The sequence below is a fragment of the Artemia sp. Qi Xiang Cuo genome, chromosome 5, assembly GCF_049724085.1.
Source record: "Artemia sp. Qi Xiang Cuo chromosome 5, ASM4972408v1, whole genome shotgun sequence".
In the NCBI taxonomy this organism is placed as follows: domain Eukaryota; kingdom Metazoa; phylum Arthropoda; class Branchiopoda; order Anostraca; family Artemiidae; genus Artemia; species Artemia sp. Qi Xiang Cuo.
In genome coordinates, this window is record NC_142798.1 from 1,416,414 (window position 1) to 1,436,861 (window position 20,448).

Consider the following 20,448-nt stretch of genomic DNA (forward strand, 5'->3'; position numbering starts at 1 on the left):
GGTACTTCCCTCCTGACATGCATTATATCGGATAATGTTTTTGGCAGTAGTCTGTTCCGGAGGGGGGTCCAAACTAGCTTTAACAGCGAAAACTGACGCCCGGCCGAAGGGCTGCTATGAGACAACGACATAATACCCTTTATGAATATAGGTAGGTGAACAAAAGCAGAGTCCCCAGCACCATCCTTGAGCGCGGACACTGAATTCCAAAATTCCAAAACTGACACTTGCCCTTCCCCTAGCTCTTTCTTCAAGAATGGTAGTCGCCTCCACTCCCTGTTTAGGGCTTCGACTTCCAGCGAAACATTGAAACAGTCCTTTAATATGCGGAAAAGAGGGATTATAGAAGGAACTGATCCGGATAAAGCAGTTTCTGAAGATAACCAGTCTAGCATTCGAAGCAAGCGGTCTTCACTGTTTACTCTTCGCTTTATTTCAGAGCACAGCTTGATATAAAAAACAAAGCAATTTTTCTTTGTCGCAGCTAGCTGTCTGTTTTGAAGTTTCCGACTTTCAATCTGATCAATTGCAAAGAGATCAAATTCGGCTCCAAAATGCATATCCGTCTCTATAGCTTTGAAGTTTCTCGGATTTGAAAAATCTATTTCGAAGACTGAACGTATGGCCAAAAGCTCGTCTTTTATATAATTCCTTGCCGGTTCGGAGAGAGTATTACCCGCGCTTTTTAAAAGTTTGTGAACTTTCACTTCTGCGCTCTGGAATTCAAGATTCAGGCCGTTTACAATAGGAAGAACGTAATTCAGAAAAAGATAATAAAGCTTGACTTCGGGTTCGATCAAAGGTGTATAAAGCTTCACTGCCGTTTGATCCCGAACTTCATTCGCAGGTAAGGCGAAAAACAACGTCAGAGCAGTCCACTGTTCCACCAGCCTCTGAGAGACGGCCTCAAACGCTAACCAGCGAATTGCAGATGGGTACAGGAGTGCATAGTCGGCTACTTCACAGAACTTTTAGAATACCTTATACTCACGGAGTCATTTGGCACTATTCGATACGTACGTGTATATATCATTGCTGAATCTGACGATCTCTGTAGGTAACTGCTCGTAAGCACTAGCAGAGCATAGTGCAAAACTGTGACAGATGCATCCGAAAATAGCCAGCCAGGGAATATCTTTCTTTACGAGGGCTGCAAGGCCGTTGTTCTTCCCAAGCATCACATTTGCATTATGAGATGCAAATCCTATGCAGTTTTTTATTGTCATTTTCTTCTCACTTAAAGTCTTATAGATCAAGTTTTTAAGGCCCATTGCTGTTGTATCCCCAACTTCTGGAATGGCCAAAAAGTCTTGATTCCGCATGTAGTGTTGTCATAGTAGCGAACGATGATGACTAAGTCTTTTGTCCCCCACTTATCAGGGCTTTCATCAACCATCAGCGAAAAGAGCGATATTTCCAATCTTGAGCTCAGCTGGCTGATGGCGTATGGGGCAATTATGTTTTTGATTAGTCCAGTGTTTTAGTTCTTCCACATGCAAGAAGCTTTACTACTGATGAATCAGGGATAAATTTTTTCAGCAATTCGGGCAAGCTCATAAAGAGATAATGCTCATCTCCTTGTATTTTAATGCTACCCAGGCTGACAATGCCAACTCTAAAGCTGTCACCTGTTGGCTAATTAGTTCTCTTTCCTTTGCTGCTCCCGATAAAGTAAACTCATTGGTTTGGTCATCAGCAATACGCACTTGGTTCTTCATACAAACAACTTTGGATATGTGACTTTTTCTCAGTGCATGTCTACGTAAATGGGATAGGCCACCAGTAATGATGTTTTCGCAAAACCTACAACAAGATTTTGTCCTATCCCTTGGATATCTTTGCAGCCAGACCTGCAAGTCATTATCTTCTATCCATTTTGCACTGGATTTCTGTATTTTCACTGGCTTTGGTGGTTTATTTCTGCTGATTCGTCGTTTTCTCACATTTAATAGTTCATTCTCTTCACCTTCAATGTCATTTGCAGTTTCTTCACAGTCACTGGCACTAGCTTCAGATTTATTGGCTTCGTCTCCAGAGTTATTAGCTAGATAGAGAATATGTATAAGAGCAGTGACTCTAACCGGTTTTCCATATATCAAACCAGTGGCGTAACTAAGGGGGACAAGTAGGGGCACTTTGCAGCACAAGTTTAGTTTTTAGTTTAGTTTTTATGGGTATTTGCTTCTCTAAAAGAGGTATCTAAGAGAGGAAAAAAGAAAAATAAAAGAGATAAAGAAAATTCCAAATCCAAAATCTCAAATTTTTTTTAATATTCGCTGCATAATATTGCTCTTAGAGATTATTTGCTTCCTGACAAGGATGTTTCAGGGGCTAATTTAAAGAAAACGTTAAAGCTGGGTTAGTTGAGCCAGAATTTTCAATTTCATGCTAGACTTTTTCCAAGTGTCATGGTCACTTTTTTGACATTATACCCCCCTCCCATTCTGAGGTCCCATATATAACCGAATAAAAACATTTCATCGTTGTGTCGAATCTTGTGATGACATTCTTTCTTGTAATATTCTTACATGTTCTTTCATATTGTAAAGTGAGAATTTGATTGGTTGATTTTTTTAATATATTCCTAGGGCTATATCCCGGACCATCAGGGGGGTGGGTGTATTTTCAGAAAAGGGGCCATTATATTTGTAAATATTATAAATTAAATAAATTAATGTTAATTCTTTTTTTTTTTTTGCGTTTTTTATTAAGAAAATTAAATTAAATAAATTTTTTCTTATAATAAAAAAAAAAAAAGTAAAAAAAAAAAAAAAATATTTGCTTATAAAAAGAAAAATATACTATTGTCCATTTTTATGGAGAAAATAAACAGTCTTGTTAGGGTAGGCTTAAATTTTAATTAAAGACTGATTCACAGGGACCACGTAGGTTGGGCTGGGATGCCAAGCACCTGAAAACGTAATTTTTTTGAATTTCTCGGCATGTATTTATTAAATTATAGGTTTTATATTATCCCCCCTAATTTTTTTAATTAAATCATTTGTAGTTCGTTTTTATTTACTCACTGATCTTTTTGTTCCATCTTCAATTTATTTCTTTTTACCACAATTTTTTTTAATTTTTGAATTTTTTTCAACCACTCCCGAATGTTCAGTTATTTTCCACTTTTATCAGTAAAGCACAACGGTAAGAGCACTTCCTGAGGCTGTGTTAACTTAGGTTTTAATCTTGGATGAGACACGATATTTTTTTTTTTTTTAACTGGAAAATTAAAAATTTGAAAATATTTTTTTTTCCAGAATCTATAAACATAAGTGAAAATTCCGGGCAAAAAATCGATTCGTTTTTGCATAATGTGATCTTTTTTACCTTTTTTCCTCAATTCATCGACTTTTCGTTTATGCATTTAAAACCTAGCTAAATTTGGTATTTATGTTATGTAAAATCCAATGCTTTTTGTGCCCCTCGTGTTAACTTATATTAGTATATTCTTGAGAAAAAAAAAAATAATTCTCTACTTTTTAGTTCATTTTGAAAATTAGTTTAATTTTTTATTTATTGTTTGACATCCTCCCCTAAAAATTATTTGTACGTCTGGACCTGTGAAACACATCAAAACAGCTATAGGCTAACATTCTTGGGGTTGAATTGTGTGGTTGAAGAAATAATCTTCTTTTATTTCTTGCTTTCTTTTGGTTGGGAGTGATGATTCAAATTACTCGTACAAACGGAAAAAAGACATTTTATGTAAAATAACTGCTGTTTCGTATAGGAACTGAAAACAATGATTGAAATATTTTTTGTTTGATAAAATAAAAACAAAACAAAAATTCTGTCACTCAGAATTCCTCAAATCTTCATGTTGGAGCGATGCAAATTTAAGGCTGGAGGAAGTGAGACAGAGACCAAGCCACTCTAAAAAATTAAACGGGAAGGGAGCAATTAAAATGATTTTTTGGGTCTTTTTAAGAAGCTGGATTTATTAAGATCGGTTTTTATTGAAATTTAACAATAAAAAAAATCTTTGTTGGTTATCTTGGTTATCATAGTTGGTTATCATTTCTAATAAGCTTGTAAAATTGCCCTTTTTGGTCTAAAGTACTACTTTTGACAAAAAGTATTGAAAAAGTACTGCTTTTGCAGAAAGTATTCAAGAAGTAATAATTTGATCAAAAAGTACTAAAAGTAGTACTTTTGTACTACACGTGGCAACTCTGATTGAGGTTCCCAGCTTCAGAGACAGCAATGACGCGAGGTGGCGCATTTCATTCATAGAGAGTCACGTAGTCCAGATCCAAACTAAATAAACGGTTAATATATAAATTTTTTTTAAAGCTTCATCGAACTAATTTGATTCACTTGATGTTTGATAAATTATGTACGGCGATGTGTAATTGCGCATTAGATATTATGGAGGGTCGGTGGTTCATTGTGTGTATGTGGGGGGAATATAAATAATTTCTGAGACCAGAGTGGCTAATTAAGACAAGACGAAAGAATTGTAATGAAAAGAGAACTGAGGATAACAAGTCAGTAAAAAAAAACGAAAACGATTAGGCAAATATTTCGGTCAAGACCTCCGCTTGACCGTCTTCAGTTCAAATAATAATAATAATAAAAAATACGGATAAAAATCCAGAAAATAAAATAAAAGCCAAACTTTAAAACCAAGACTGGCAGTAAAATAGGACAGACCCTTTCAAAGAAGCGGCTAAAGGCTAACCGAATAAAAAATACAATCCAAAGAGCTTTGTTACAAATATCTAGCTGTATAAAAAAGTGCTGGAAAGATATTTAACTATAAGTTGGCTATTCTCTGGCAAGGATAAGATAATTCCAAATTATTGAATTTAGTTCCTATAGTAACGGTTACTTTTCATATTATTTCACTGTTAGTCAAACCATACGGTGAAAATTTTCTGTCTCCATCTGTTACAGCTAGGCAATCAGATAAATCTTGTTATGACTGGATCTACCTTTGCCTAAACCCACTGTATATAAATATAATCAAACAGTTCGTGGTAACGAACTGTAGATTTTGATACCAAAAGATGCATCAAAAGAATAAGATTTTAATTCTGATTTCAAATATATAAGTTTTATTAAGTTTAATCTTACCCATCAAAAGTTACGTGCCTGAAAAAAATTGGCTGATTTTTGAAAAAAGGGGGAAAGACCCTCTAACAACTATAGAACCTTAATGAAAATCACATCATCATATTCAGCATATCAGAGAACCCTACTGTGGAGGTTTCAAGTTCCTATCCACAAAAATGCGGAATTTTCTATTTTTTTGCCAGAAGAAAGATCACGGATGCGTGTTTATTTGTTTGTTTGTTTGGTTTTTTTTTTGTTTTTTTCCCTGGGGTGATCGTATCAAACTAGTGACCATATAGTATCGCGGGAGTGTTTACTGGAATTGAAACCAAAAATTCCAGTGCCCTTTTTAAGTAACCAAAACAATAGAAAGTAACTAAGCTCCTTCCAACACTCATTTATTTCCCAAAGTCATCCTATCAACATTTTGTGATTGCCATTTTGTTCAGCATGGTCGAAAATATGATAAAAATGTCTTTTAGGATGACTTGATCCCCCAAAGTCCCCAGGGGGAGGGCTGAAAGTTATGAACTTTACTCAATGTTAACATATAGTATTGGTTATTGGGAAGTATACAGACTTTTTCAGAGGAGATTTTTTCTGGTAGGTGGGGGAAGGATCTTTCCATGAAGGAAGTTTTCATGGGGGAAGGGACATTGCTATGAAGGGGGCGCCGGATTTCCCAGCATTATTAAAGAAAAAGATCAGGAATTAAATAAAAAAAAACAAGTTTTTCAACTGATCAACTGATTGTGATTAAGAGGTCATTTTTAAAGAACTGGAAAAAAAATTCGAACTAGAGTTTAAAGAGCAGGTTATTGACTATGGGGAGAACACCCTAATATAAGTGTTAAAAATTTATGAATATAGAAGTTCGTTACTTAAGTTAATTCTATGTTACGTATATTTATTACTAATAAAAACGTTCGTAAATAAAATTAAACAAGTTTCGAGAAAGCCATTTAACCAAATATAATATGCAAATTTTGTTTAAATTATTCATGTACGATGATCCAAAATCAAAACCTGCATTAATTCAAAATCGTTCAGAAATTAAATGAAAAAAATAAGTTTTTACTGAAAGTAAGGAGTGATATTAAAACTTAAAACGAACAGAAATTATTGGGGCTGTCCCCTCCGCAACGCCGCGCGTTTTACGCTATAGTTTGACTCTTTCTCACAACTCTATTTTTTAAAACAATAAAAAAAACTTTAGCGTAAAGAGCGAGACGTTGACGAGGGGACAGCCTCTTTCATATAAGGAATAATTTCCGTTCGTTTTATGTTTTAACGTCGTTCCTTACTTTCAGTTAAAAAAAACTTGTTTTTTTTTATTTAATATAATAAATAGAATGAGCCTCAAGTAACACAAATCAATCACAGAAGGAATAGAGGGGCAATTTACTTGATTAATAAATTAAAAAATAAAACATTTTGCCTTAAATTATATGAGTTGAGGGTATAAGGTTATCCCCCCCTCCCTGTTTTTGTACTACATTATCTCGATTTTTTAAGATTTAATTGGATATATGACAAAAAAAAAATTGCAATGGTATTTGCCATTGCAATTAAGCAATGGCAAATTTTTTCCGCTGCAATTAGATAATTTCGGAGACGACACTGCCTTTCCATGACGATAAAATAAAAGTTCAAAATAGGGATAAAATCCTTTTTAATTTTCTATACACTGTCTATTAAAAAGGATTTTATCCCTATTTTGAACTTTTATTTAAAAAAACAGCGAATCCTACTGCAATTTAAAGGATTGAAGTCTGCGATATCTATTTTTTCTTCCGTTTTTTATCTGAGTTAGTCTCCATTTTTCTTAACAATGATGTGGTAATAAGGAACCTTGCATGTAATTAAGGATATTAAAGCACCTAAATATTTATTAACGTTTGTTACTACCTAAAAAAAAAAAAACAATGAAGACCAAAACAATGGGATGATTCTGCATTTGTTTAGTATTCAGGACACGTAGTAAATCGTGTTATAAATATGCCAGAATTTGTTTTTCAGTTGATGAGTTAATTCAAATTGTAAAAAAAGAGAAACGGACAACGGATGAAATTTTTTTTTACCCCTGTGAATACTGGGTGTATTTCAGAAAGTGTAGCAGATCATCAAAGCTGTTTGCTTGTAGGTAAACTAAGGGCACAAGGAGAAGCACAAAGTACTCTCTTTTTTTCCTCTCTTAAAGCAAAAAAAAATCACCTTCAGCGTGAACTGCCAAGCGATTTTCGTCTCACCCCGCGAACAATTTTTTTCATAAGCAATTTTTGGTTGCGCTCTGTCAGAAGTTAGTTTCAGCCATTAGATTCGCCTTATCGTATTCCTTAGCTCAAAATCAAGTTTGTGCGTAGTGGCTGTCATTAAAAAATATTTAATGCAAAGATATGCGATAGAATGGTAAAATGGCATGAAAAATCTAAAAAAAACGTATTATTTGACATCTAGCGTATCTCATTACTATTAAACCGGTAAAATCTAGAAATACGGGATATGTTAATTGAAAACACCGTAGATGGGTTTAATAAACATATTTTCTACTCAATCAAATGCAACAGCAAAATTGAGTAATCCAAACATATGTTTAATGTCTCTGTTGCAAGACAATATCTCAAAGTGTAAGACATCTTGGTTTTGCACGCCCACCATAAATTAAACGATTTTACTCATGGACGTAATATAGTTTCAAGTTCTGGGAAATGTTGTATTCGTACATCGTTTGTAAAGGATTTGTTTTAATCAACAAAATCTGTTTCTTATTTTGTTTGTTTCTGTTTATTTTGTATGTTACTCTTATTTTGTTATATATTTTTTACGATCTTTTGGCTCATTATATAGGCTACAGCTAAGAATTGATTGTGAAGGTCTCTGGTTGGCTGTCCGTTGCTGAATTCCAAAAACTTCATAGGAATTCAACTTCTATGCTGGTTCTAGCTAGCTCTGGAACTTAACTAAATCTTTTCATGAATATGCTTGGTGTTAGCTGATTCTGGTCGTTAGTTACATCTCATTGTGAATGAAGACTTCTGATTTTACTACACATTAAATAAAAAAAACAAGTTTTTTAAACTGAAAGTAAGGAGCGACATTAAAACTTAAAACGAACAGAAATTATTCCGTATATGAAAGGGGCTGTCCCCTCCTCAACGCCTGGCTCTTTACGCTAAATTTTTTTATTGTTTTAAAAAATAAAGTTGTGAGACAGAGTCTTATTTTAGCGTAAAGAGCGAGGCGTTGAGGAGGGAACAGTCTCTTTCATATACGGAATAATTTCTATTCGTTTTACGTTTTAATGTCATTCCTTGCTCTCTGTTTAAACATCTTGTTTTTTTTATTTAATTTTTGAATGTTTTTCAATTAATGCACTTTTTTATTTTGGCTCACCGTACATGAATAATTAAAACAAAATTTCATATTATTTGGTTAAATGGCTTTCTCGAAACTTGTTTAATTTTATTTACGAACGTTTTTATTAGTAATAAATATACGTAACTTAGAATTAACTTACGTAACGAACTTCTATATTCATAAATTTTTAACACGTATATTAGGGGGTTCGCCCCCTAGTCAATACCCTTCTCTATAAACTATAGTTCAAATTTTTTTTTCCAGTACTTTAAAAATGACCTCTTAATCACAGTCAGTTGATCAGTTGAAAAACTTGTTTTTTTTTATTTAATTCCTGATCTTTTTCTTTACTAATGCTGGGACATCCGGGGCCCCCGTCAGGGCAATGTCCCTTCCCCCATGAAAACTTCCTTCATGGAAAGATCCTTCCATATAGCCCCCGACCCTCTCCTTCCCCCACCTACCAGAAAAAATCTCCTCTGAAAAAGTCTGTATACTTCCCAATAACCAATACTATATGTTAACATTGAGTAAAGTTCATAACTTTCAGCCCTCCCCTGGGGACTTTGGGGGATCAAGTCATCCTAAAAAACATTTTTATCATATTTTCGACCATGCTGGACAAAATAGCTATCTCAACGTTTTGATCGGGTGACTTTGGGAAAAAAATGAGCGTAGGAGGGGGCCTAGTTGCCCTCCATTTTTTTTGGTCACTTAAAAAGGGCACTAGAACTTTTAATTTCCGTTCCAATGAGCCCTACCACGATATTCTAGGACCACTGGGTCGATACGATCACCCCTGGGGAAAAAAAACCAAACAAACAAACACACAAACAAATAAACACGCATCCGTGATCTTTCTTCTGGCAAAAAATGCAAAAATCCACATTTTTGTAGATAGGAGCTTGAAACCTCTACAGTAGGGTTCTCTGATACGCTGAATATGATGGTGTGATTTTCATTAAGGTTCTATAACTTTTAGGGGGTCTTTCCCCCTTTTTTTGAAAATCAGCCAAATTTTCTCAGGCGCGTAACTTTTGATGGGTAGCTCTAAACTTGATGAAAGTTATATATTTGAAATCAGCATTGAGATCTGATTCTTTTGATATATCTATTGGTATCAAAAACCCGTTTTCTAGAGTTTCGGTTACCATTGAGCCGGGTCGCTCCTTACTTACAGTTCGTTACCACGAACTGTTTGATTAATCTTTAATTCGATATGGAACTGTCAAAAGATCAACAAGTGCTCCAGCGTTGTCAACGCTTTTAAATAAATTGTACCGGTTTTCTGACCAAGTTGTGTCCAAATGACTCTTTATAGCACAACTTATAGCATTCTATGTCAGTTCTCATTTCACATGATAAAATTACGGAATTTTTTTGGGGTCACTTCGACCCTTTTTTTTTGCTTAAATCCCTAAGAGGTGACTTGACGAGTTTCGAAAATTAGAAAAAATAAAACGTGACCCAACAACTACGATCGAAATCTACCTGAAATTTTGTATTCTACCACCAAATGTCCAAATAAGCCATATTGTGCCAGGACCTCTATGTTGTACCAAAAATTGTACCGCGTTGGTAACGCCAGTTCTCTTATACCCGAGTCAAAGACATTACGTTAGTAATTTTTGAGTTTCGTCAAATTTAGGTTAAGAACCCGAAACAATATTGATTTTCGATGGGCTGAATGCTCCATGATTGAATACATAGTAGTCAATCATAATAGTTATTTTATAAACACTCTAAATCATGAAAATAGTCTATTGAGTGCTTTTTTGTGAAATAGAAGTGTGTTCATTTTTCTCTCTTTCCTTATTTATTTTTTTCTTTTTTGTTAGTAAAACAGTCGTTTTCACATTGGAATGATAATAAAAGTTTAAGGTTCCCTCTGGACATACAAAAAAAAGTTCACGCTGGAGTACAGTATTAAAAAAGGGGAAAAAATAGACTTAACAAGAAAAAAAAGCGCTATCAACTCGCATCTAAAACACTAGAAACAATCACCCGGCACAATAGCAATAAATAAACACTAAAATCATATTTTAGCTCACAAAATAGCTTTAAGTTGATCATGTCCTGATCGAAGGGAAATCAAAAATTTTATTTTATCCGTTAAAAAGTCGAGTCGAAAAAAAATCGAGTCAAAATCAATAATTTTATCAAGGAGGCACACTTGTGCCTCTATAAAGAGGCGACCCACCACAATGTTAAGCGATTTCAGGTCCTAGAGGTCGCAGAGAGACGGCGGTAATCGCATTTTGTAGCCCAAGCTCAAACAAAGAAACTTGCAAAATTTCATCCTCCTCCATCTTCATGGGGTAAACTGGGCCGGAAGTTTGGACCCTCCCACCAAAGGCCCCCTTTAACGTTGTCCAATTGGGCTGAAATTTAGAGGTTAAGCTTTCCTAGGGCCCGGGAGCTTATCCTCGAAATTTCAGCTCAATCCGATCACTCCTTCCCTGTTTTCAAAAAAACAAATATAGCCACTTAACGTTAATCATCATCATTTCTTTTTTTTTCTTAGCCACGCCTACAGGCCACAGTTGGCAAGGAATCTGGTTGAATGAGGACTCATTCGAAGCAGAATTCGACCTCTTAGGGCCTTTTCATATTTTCAGACCGAAAAAATTATCCCCCGAATTTACATTTACGAAAAACCTCGTTTTCCTATATTAGCCCATGTTAATTTTTCCCACCACAACCCCCCCTTTAACGTTGTCTGATCGGGCTGAAAGTTAGAGACCAATCTTTCCTGGGACCTGGGAGCTTATCCTCGAAATTTTCGCTCAATTTGATTACACCTTCCCTGTTTTCCAAAAACCACATATCAAGATTTTTTGGAATTTAATTGCGTCAAAAATAGCTTCAATTTGCTAAACAACAATTACAATTGTGTTTGTATAGTCCAGCGGTTGATACTCCAGACTATCAGGCGGACAACTTGGGTTCGATTCACCATTAGAGCAACTTTTTTATATACTGAATTTAAACTTTAAAAATAAACTCAGTTTCTTTTTTAAATTATTTGAAAAAAATTACGTTTTCCAAAGAGTTAAAGAGGCTGAGTTACAAGGTCGACCCTTAAAACGTACAGGGATTAGGGGCACAGTTGGGGGGCTGTTAAAGAGGCTGAGTCACAAGTTCGAACCTTAAAACGTACAGGGATTAGGAGGCACCCTGTACGACGTGATTTGAGTATTCAGGAATTAAAAGCCTTAACACAAGAATGTTCAAGAGCGGGGGTTTGGGGGTGGCAGCCCCCCAACTTTAACTCCTGACACGATCAGCTTACAGTTAGTCAAGCAATAATAAGTAATAAACTGTACAAAAACGTGCAGAAATTATTTGAAAAAAACTACGTTTTCTAAAGAGTTAAAGAGGCTGAGTTACAAGGTCGAACCTAAAACGTACAGGGATTAGGAGGCATAGTTGGGGGCTACCGCCCCCAAACCCCGCTTTCGCAGCCTTTAAATATAAAAAAAATTTCTTTAAACTGAAAGTAAGGAGCGACATTAAAACTTAAAACGAACAGAAATTATTCCGTATATGAAAGAGGCTGTGCCCTCCTCAACGCCTCGCTCTTTACGCTAAAGTTTTTATTGTTTAAAAAAAAGAGTTGTGAGAAAGTCAAACTTTAGCGTAAAGAGCGAGGCGTTGAGGAGGGCACAGCCTCTTTCATATACGGAATAATTTCTGTTCGTTTTAAGTTTTAATGTCGCTCCTTACTTTCAGTTTAAAGAAATTTTTTTTTATACTTAAAGGCTGCGAAAGCGGGGGGTTTGGGGGGGCGGTAGCCCCCCAACTATGCCTCCTAATCCCTGTACGTTTTAAGGTTCGACCTTGTAACTCAGCCTCTTTAACTCTTTAGAAAACGTAGTTTTTTTCAAATAATAAATAAAAGTTCAAACCTAAAACAATTAAAAACAATAGTTTATATACCAAATAAAATAAAACTACATATTGTTTAATTCTCAAATTCTGTTCAAATAAAGGCGGAAGCTGGCCTCCTTGACCCTCTTGGACCTGGTTCATTAGCATCCAATGAAATAACACTTGGACAAAAGTCAACTATATTGGGTGAATTGAACTTTAGTCTATCAGATTCTAATAAATTATCGTAGATAGAGTTCAACCCGAATTCACATATGTCACGATTCAAAGCTATATTCTTGAATAAAATTTTCTTTATTACATGAGTTTCACGAAAATTTTGCTTTAAACCCCGGTCCCTAGAAATCAGAAAGACATTATCGAACAAAATAAAATGGTCTGGAAAATTGAGAATATGTTCCGAGAGGGCTGAAGTAAAATCGTCAGACAGACATGATTTAAAGCCGATGAAATAGAAACTTTATGCTGTAATAATCTCATTTCCAAATTCTGGTTAGTGCGTCCCACATATGAGCTTCCGAAAGTACATGGGATCTGATAGACCCTACATTGTTTCCCCAATGAAGTTAGATCCTTCCCAGAATTTAAAAAACTACCCAACGTATTATTACTCGTTAAAGCTACTTTTAGACCATAACTCTGTAAAATTCTTTTCAGATTTTCACTTAGCCCGGGTACATATGGTAAGGAACAAAAAACATCCTTCTCCCGATTAGTCTCCAAGACTTCCTTAGAAATCTCTAGAAACCTTTTTCTTCTTTTTGAAATAGTCTGGTTCATTAACCACTCTGGATGCATGTTACTTATTAGTACTTTTTTTTAGGAAAGACAACTCCTCAACAAATTTTGGAGAGCAAATACTAAAGATCCGGTCAGTTAAAGAAATGATCAAACCAATTTTTACTTGGCGAGCGTGACCGGGGCTATAAGCTCATCGGTTTTCTGTAAATTTTAAAATACAGACTATTTTAATTTTTTAAAGATGAACATCAAGAAAAGGAAGTTTCCCATTCTCTTCTAACTTAACAATAAACTTTAACCCCCTCCCCCCAAAAAAAAATAATCAAGATGTTCCAAAAATCCTTTTAATTCCTCCTCCCCATAATCCATACTGAAATTATGTCATCCATATACCGGCCCCAAAAAATATGTTTTTAAAAATATGAATTTAACGCAATTGTTTCAATATTCTCCATAACAATATTTGCCAATAATGGGGATGAAGGATATTACCTTCGTAAATTCTTGGACCAGGTGTGGTTATTTTTTCATCAAGAACTTTAACGATACAAGAACAATCAATGCTTGAAAAGGGTCCGAAATTTTGTTTTAAACCAGATAAAGTCCACCTGGAAGATATTATCTCGTCAATAGAAATATCTTTGCATAAAAACGCAAGCCTAATAAAAGATGTTAGCTTAGTAAGAGCTTCTACCGTGAAAACCCTTTCTAATTTTGTATTGAAACCGGAATTTCCTAGTACGACCATCAAAGACATAGGAATTCTATAAAACTTGAAAAAGGATGGTTCAATTACCATTACAAAAGCAGATAAGAGTAACACTTTAGTTGTCATGAATACTGAGGACAACGAATCTAAATTAAGGAGTTTACTAAATGATGAAAAAACATACAAGAAACTATCGTATAATCCAACAGACTCTTTTACAAATAAGTTTAAGAACGAATTAAAGTGTTTAAAGGGGAATGGAAAAATTACACCTCAACTTTATTACAAATGCCTGCCACGCAGTTCCTTGTGCCCTAAATTGTATGGACTTCCCAAAATCCATAAACCTCCAAGTTCTTTGCTTTCAAGCTTCAATATTGAATCAATGTACACAAATATTGATGAAAAGCTGCCGAAACTCTTCTAGAAAGAAAGCTGTTAAGAAATTTGCACTTGATTAGTGGCAAAACAGATTTGGAAGTTTCTGTAATTATGTATTTATAAGGTTGGGTAATAAGTTCTCTTATTTTTTTTCAATTCAGAGGGGAATTTTTCGAACAAGTAAATGGTTTACCCGTGGGAGCCCCTTTATCCCCATTATTAGCTCGTATTTTTGTGGAGAATATTGAAACAGTTGCGTTAGATTCATGTTTTTTAAAACATAGTTTTTGGGGCCGGTATATGGATGACATAATTTCAGTATGGGATTATGGGGAGGAGGAATTAAAAGGATTCTTGGAACATCTTGATTGTTCGGGGGGGGGGGATTTAAAGTTTACTGTTGAATTAGAAAAGAATCGGAAATTTCCTTTTCTTGATGTTCTTCTTTTAAAAAATGAAAATAGTCTGTATTTTAAAATTTACAGAAAACCGACAAATAACAATAGATTTTTGCCTTATAGCTCCGGTCACGCTCGCCAATTAAAAATTGGTTTGATCATTTCTTTAACTGACCGGATCTTCAGTATTTGCTCTCCAAAATTTGTTGAGGAGGAGTTGTCTTTCCTAAAAAAAAGTACTAATAAGTAACATGCATCCAGAGTGGTTAATGAACCAGACTTTTTCAAAAAGAAGAAAAAAGTTTCTAGAGATTTCTAAGGAAGCCTTGGAGACTACTTGGGAGAAGGATGTTTTTTGTTTCTTACCATATGTACCCGGGCTAACTGAAAAACTTAAAAAAATTTTACAGAGTAATGGTCTAAAGGCAGCTTTAAAGAGTAATAGTACTATGGGTAGTTTTCTAAGTTCTGGGAAGGATCTAACTTAATTGGGGTAACAAAGTGGGGTCTATCAGATCCCATGTACTTGTGGAAGCTTATATGTGGGACTTACCAACCAGAATTTGGAAATGAGATTATTACAGCATAAAGTTTCTATTTCATCGGCTTTAAATCATGATTCAATGTCTGACGATTTTACTTCAGTCATTTCGGAACATATTTTCAATTTTCCAGACCATTTTATTTTGTTAGATAATGTCTCTTTGATTTCTAGGGACCGGGGTTTAAAGGAAGATTTTCGTGAAACTATTGAAATAAAGAAAATCTTATTTAAGAATATAGCTTTGAATCGTGATACAGGTGAATTTGGGCTGAACTCTATCTATGGTGATCTATTAAAGTCTGATAGAGTAAAGTTCAATTCACCCAATGTAGTTGACCTTTGTCCAAGTGTTATTTCATTGAACGCCAATGAACCGGGTCCGAGAAAGTCAAGGAGGCTAGCTTCCTCCTTTGCTTTGAAAAGAATTACTACTGAGAACGGTCACTGCATATGTGACCGAAATATCTGGCATATTTTGTGAATTTCTATCCCTGTTTGTGAAACACTGTCTATTAAAAGAATTTTATCCCTATTTAAATTTTTGTTTATCGTCATGGAAAGGCAGTGTGGTCTCCGAAATTACCTACCTGGTTTTATCTGATTGGTTAAAAAATCAAGTCGAAAAAATCGGTTAAAAAAAGTTATAAATACTTTCTATAAGGCGTGTAAATATAAAGATTATGTTATCTATAAAATATATTCTGCCCGGTTAGGAAAGACGCACGGAGATCTCTTATTATAGAGTTATTTACTGTATATAGTATCATAAGATATTTTCCTCTATTCTTTATAATTTTCGTAGGTTCATTATATGACAGACTTTGTCAGGTCCGATTTTTTTAAAATTGCAGTGATTGAAAATACTATAGTTTTTTTTCATTTTTATCTTCATTCCTCTTTTTTAGAAAATATCCTTTTGTAAGTCTAAGATTAAACAATTTGATGGTAAAGTGTTTGAAAGGGTAAAAAGCAGATTTTGCCATATCGGCTTGTGAATATCTCAGATGAAAATATGGCTTGCAAGTTTTCTTTTTTCTATGGAGCCAATACTGTATCGGGCGATAGCAAGCTCTATTGTTATCCCCACTTCACATGTGGGGATATTGCATGGAGGATCATACTTTTATCAGTCTATCTAACATCCCCCTAAGAAACGTAATATTCAGTAAGTGATCCCAAAGAGCGTCGAATTCTATAGACGCCAAATAACACTTTATTGAGAAACTTTGCGTCTTTCCTTGTAGGCGAAATACGCCTTATTTCTTTCAATATATTTCAACAGTTAGTAGCTCAAATCCAGCAGTATTTAAACCAAGTTCAACAGTTCTACCTTTGGGAAATTCAAATCATACCAATGGTCTTACCATTGGCCTCATACACTGGTCATACCAATCATACATTGGTCTTACCAATCATACATTGGTCTTACCAATCACACATTGGTCTTACCCATCATACATTGGTCTTACCAATGTACTTCTGCGATCAATCAGTCATTTTGTTCATGCTGAACTGGCCCATGAAGCTTGGCCTTACCCTACAATAATAAAGCACAATAAGCGCAATAAACAATACTCTAAATTACATTATACACACAAAGCGATAAAAGAAAGATAAAACAAAGAAAATAGAGAAAAAACAAGAATGCGACATAAGAAGTCTAGTAATTAAGGTCTTTAAGTAAACTTCTCATAATTTTTGGGAGCCATGCACAATTCACATAGATTTCAATACTATAGAGTATGATCAAAGCAAAGAACTTACATCTTCCCATTATTTCGCTACTCGTTATGTTCTATTTTATTCTCAAATAATTATATTTTTAAACCTTGTGATTCGAAAAGGGTATCTTTTTTCTAAAAAAAAAAGAAAAAGAAGAAGAAACCTTGAAAAGTGTAAATAGTGGCCTTAATCAAATTGGCTTTTGGATGGCTCATATGAACTGTGATAAACAAGTTTTTTTCATTATTTTCTCTTTCCCCTTTTTTTTGTAAAAACAGGATTTATTTTAAGAGAAGAAAAACCTTTAAAAATACAAATAATGGACTTAACCAGATTGGATTTTGGATGGCTCAGATGAACATCTACATATTTTTTTTTCTCTTATTCTTATTCTGGATTCTCTTTTTGCCTCTTTTGTTAAAGAAAGATATTTTTTGTAAAAAAAAGAAAACTTGAAAAATTAAAATACTGGACTTAATAAGTTTTGACTTTGGAAGGGCCGGATGACCTATGACTTAAAAATATTTGTTTTTTTCTAGCGAATCAGTACGGCATCGGGCGATGGGAAGCACTATTGTTATCCCCACTTCACCTGTGCAGTTGATACAGAAAACATAAGACGGGTCTTCAACGACTGTCGTGACATTATACAACGGATGCATCTTAGACAGTATGAATTGTTGTGATTTGATTTCATTGTTTAATTCCGAATGTCCATCCTTTCTGTCCAGTGCAATCCACGCGTAAATCACTGCCCCCTTTCCAACCCTCCAATCGCATTTACGGGCATATGTATGCATCTGTGTGATCATTCCAAAATGTGAACTTGTTGAAGCGCTTCAATAGCCGTGTACTCTTGAGTGCCCCAGAGTGGTGCGTTAGTAGCCCAAGAAAATTGTATAAAAGAGTGTTTCTTCTCTAGCCATGGGTTCATGTGTAATGGTCCTCCCTATATGGTCCTCACGATACGATGCCACTATTTAATTTCGCTTTTCTTCTTTTTTTTTATTTCTTCTTTAGTTTTTGTTTCTTTTATTTAGTGTTACATAGGAATACAATGAATCTTTCAATTTTTTTTTAAAGAAAACGTGAATTTCAATTCAACGCATATAATAATCATAAATAGTAATAATAATATTTTTAAACTAGGGATAAAACTATTTAACAGTATATTGTTTTTTAATATAATATGGTTTTATCTAGCATCTTTAGTTGTTTTTTTCCTACCTCTTTTTCTCTTTTTTCGCTTTTGTGTTGTAAATCTAAATTACTGTGCATTTACAATTTTTGTATTTTACAAGATATTTCTCTTGCAGATTTTAGCTTTTACATAAGGTACATCCGGTACCTTTCTTTTTTTATTAATTGGCAGCTTACCCGTTTTGTCTTATGAGTAGTAAAAGCAAATACAACTTTGCAACTTAGGTTATTGATTTCGCCAAAATTTTATCAATTTCTCTTTTTTCTTGGTTGGGGGGGGGGGAGTTAAAGTTTTATCCTGATTTTACGTTAGTAACAATGTGGACATAGGGATAGCCGAATTATAAAAACTATTGCCACCTATGTACCGCTTACTAGTTGAGTATTACTGATCTGTTTTTCTTTCTTCTTTTTACGAATATTATCAGCTTGAATCTTTTTAGAATCTCCTATTCTCTCATCTTTCAATTTTGACTCTCAAGTTTATTTTCACTAGTTTTATCATTTGCCAATAATTATACTCTCCTATGTTCTCGTATGTTTTATGATCAAATTTTCTACTTAATACATCTTACGAGTTTTTTCATATTTTTTCTCTTTTTTTACTACAATTGAAATTTTAAGTCTAACTGGTGTAATAACGATCGTAAGAATTCTACATCTTTGGAAGCTTATACATAATTGCTGCGGTAGAATAAAAGTTCAAAATAGGGATAAAATCCTTTTTAATAGACAGTGTATAGAAATTCTCAAAAAATACCAGATATTTCGGTCACATATACAGTGACCGTCATCAGTAGTAAAACAAGTGATGACGGTCACTGTATATGTGACTGAAATATCTGGTATTTTTGTGAATTTCTATACACTATCTATTAACAAGGATTTTATCCCTATTTTGAACTTTTATTCTATCGTCATGGAAAGGCAGTGTGGTCTCCGAAATTATCTCATTACAGCGGAAAAAATTTGTCATTGCTTAATTGTTTAATTCATCTATAAGTCGATTAAAAGAGACAATACCTTTATCTCCTTCCGATTCATGGGCTTTCTGAACCTATAAATAGATATTGCTTCATTACTAAGATGAAAAGGTAAAATATACTCATATTTCCTTGTTCACATTATGGCCCGATGCCTGTTATGGTCCGACAGTTAAGGATCCTTAGTACCCTTATTCCCAAATTAAGACAGGCTACCACACCAATTAAGACAGCTTAATGTTCTCCTTTGAGGCAAATCGTATGTACAAGTTATGCCACTTTTTTTATGATAATTTTATAATTTCACTTTTTTATGTTTTCATTTTTTATAGTCAAATATTCTACTTAATACATCATCCGATTTTTTTTTATTTGTTTTTACTACAATTATTGAAAACTGAAGTATAGCTAGTGTAATATTGGTTGTAATGATTCTTTTTTCTTACAAAGCTTATACACAATTGAAGTGGGAAGATTTTGTTCTTGGCCAATTCGTGTACAAGCCAATAAAAAGAGACCATGCCTTCCTCTCCTTTCGAATCAAATGTCTTTCTGAACCTATAGTTATTTGCCGATTCAATGCCAATATGAGTAAAAAACTGTTTCCTTATTCACGTTATTGGCCGCAAATATAAATCCTTAGCACCTTTATTCACAATCTAAGACAGAAGTTATCGTTTCCCTTCGAAGGAAGTTTTATGAACAACCAAGGTTATTATACCAAGGATCTTGCAATATAGTTTCGACTGGCCAAAGTTATTCCTTTTTTTTAGGCAATATTAACAAATCAGGGTGGAACCGCGCTCTGCCTTTCTTGGCAGAGAAATGATTATCCTTTCCCTCCAGAGGACGGTTTTGTTTCATAATCTTTATTTCCCTTAAAAAATTGGCTATTGTAATCCAAAGGCCTTCTGCGACATTTTTATCAAATGGATATTTGTAATATTTTTAAACTTAGGATGTTCTTTCAGTTGGTTCATATCATTCTCGTATATTGTATTCGGCTCTCAAAATACATTGAAGTTTTGATATCACTCTCATATTTGATGTATCTTTAATTCCTAACATGACTCTATTATTACAAATAATAGCACTAATCACACTCGAAAACCCGGGTCATGTTTTCCTATCAGAGCCAAATTAATACGTGTTTTTGTGAAAATAAGTTTTCATTATTTAAAGTTTACTATCTTAGAGAGTATAATTTTTTTTTTAAGTTTTATTTTATTTTCTATTAAAAATGGTTTCTAAGCTTAAAAAAACAAACTGGATATACGTATTTTTGCAACGTGATTTTTCTGCGATGATTTAAAAGTATCTCAGAAAATATGATTTTTAGGTAAAGGGTAACGAGTTTTCCATTTTAGCTCCAATTCAACTCATACTCTACTTCAAATATTTGTTTTTAAATTAAAAATTTACAATTTAAAACTTTTCAATGAAAAATTTGGATCAGAAAGTACA

At 34.1% G+C, this 20,448-nt stretch overlaps 1 protein-coding gene across 1 annotated transcript in view; it reads left to right on the forward strand.

The window, feature by feature from the left end:
- The window catches only part of Galphas (G protein alpha s subunit), a 148,707-nt gene extending 129,987 nt beyond the window's left edge, over positions 1 to 18,720 (forward strand). Inside the window, exon 10 of the mRNA XM_089088670.1 lies at positions 17,341 to 18,720. Within this exon, the coding sequence (XP_088944796.1) occupies positions 17,341 to 17,487 (147 nt within the window). The 3' untranslated portion in view covers positions 17,488 to 18,720. The remainder of the gene's footprint in view (positions 1 to 17,340) is intronic.
- Positions 18,721 to 20,448: the final 1,728 nt, after the last annotated feature.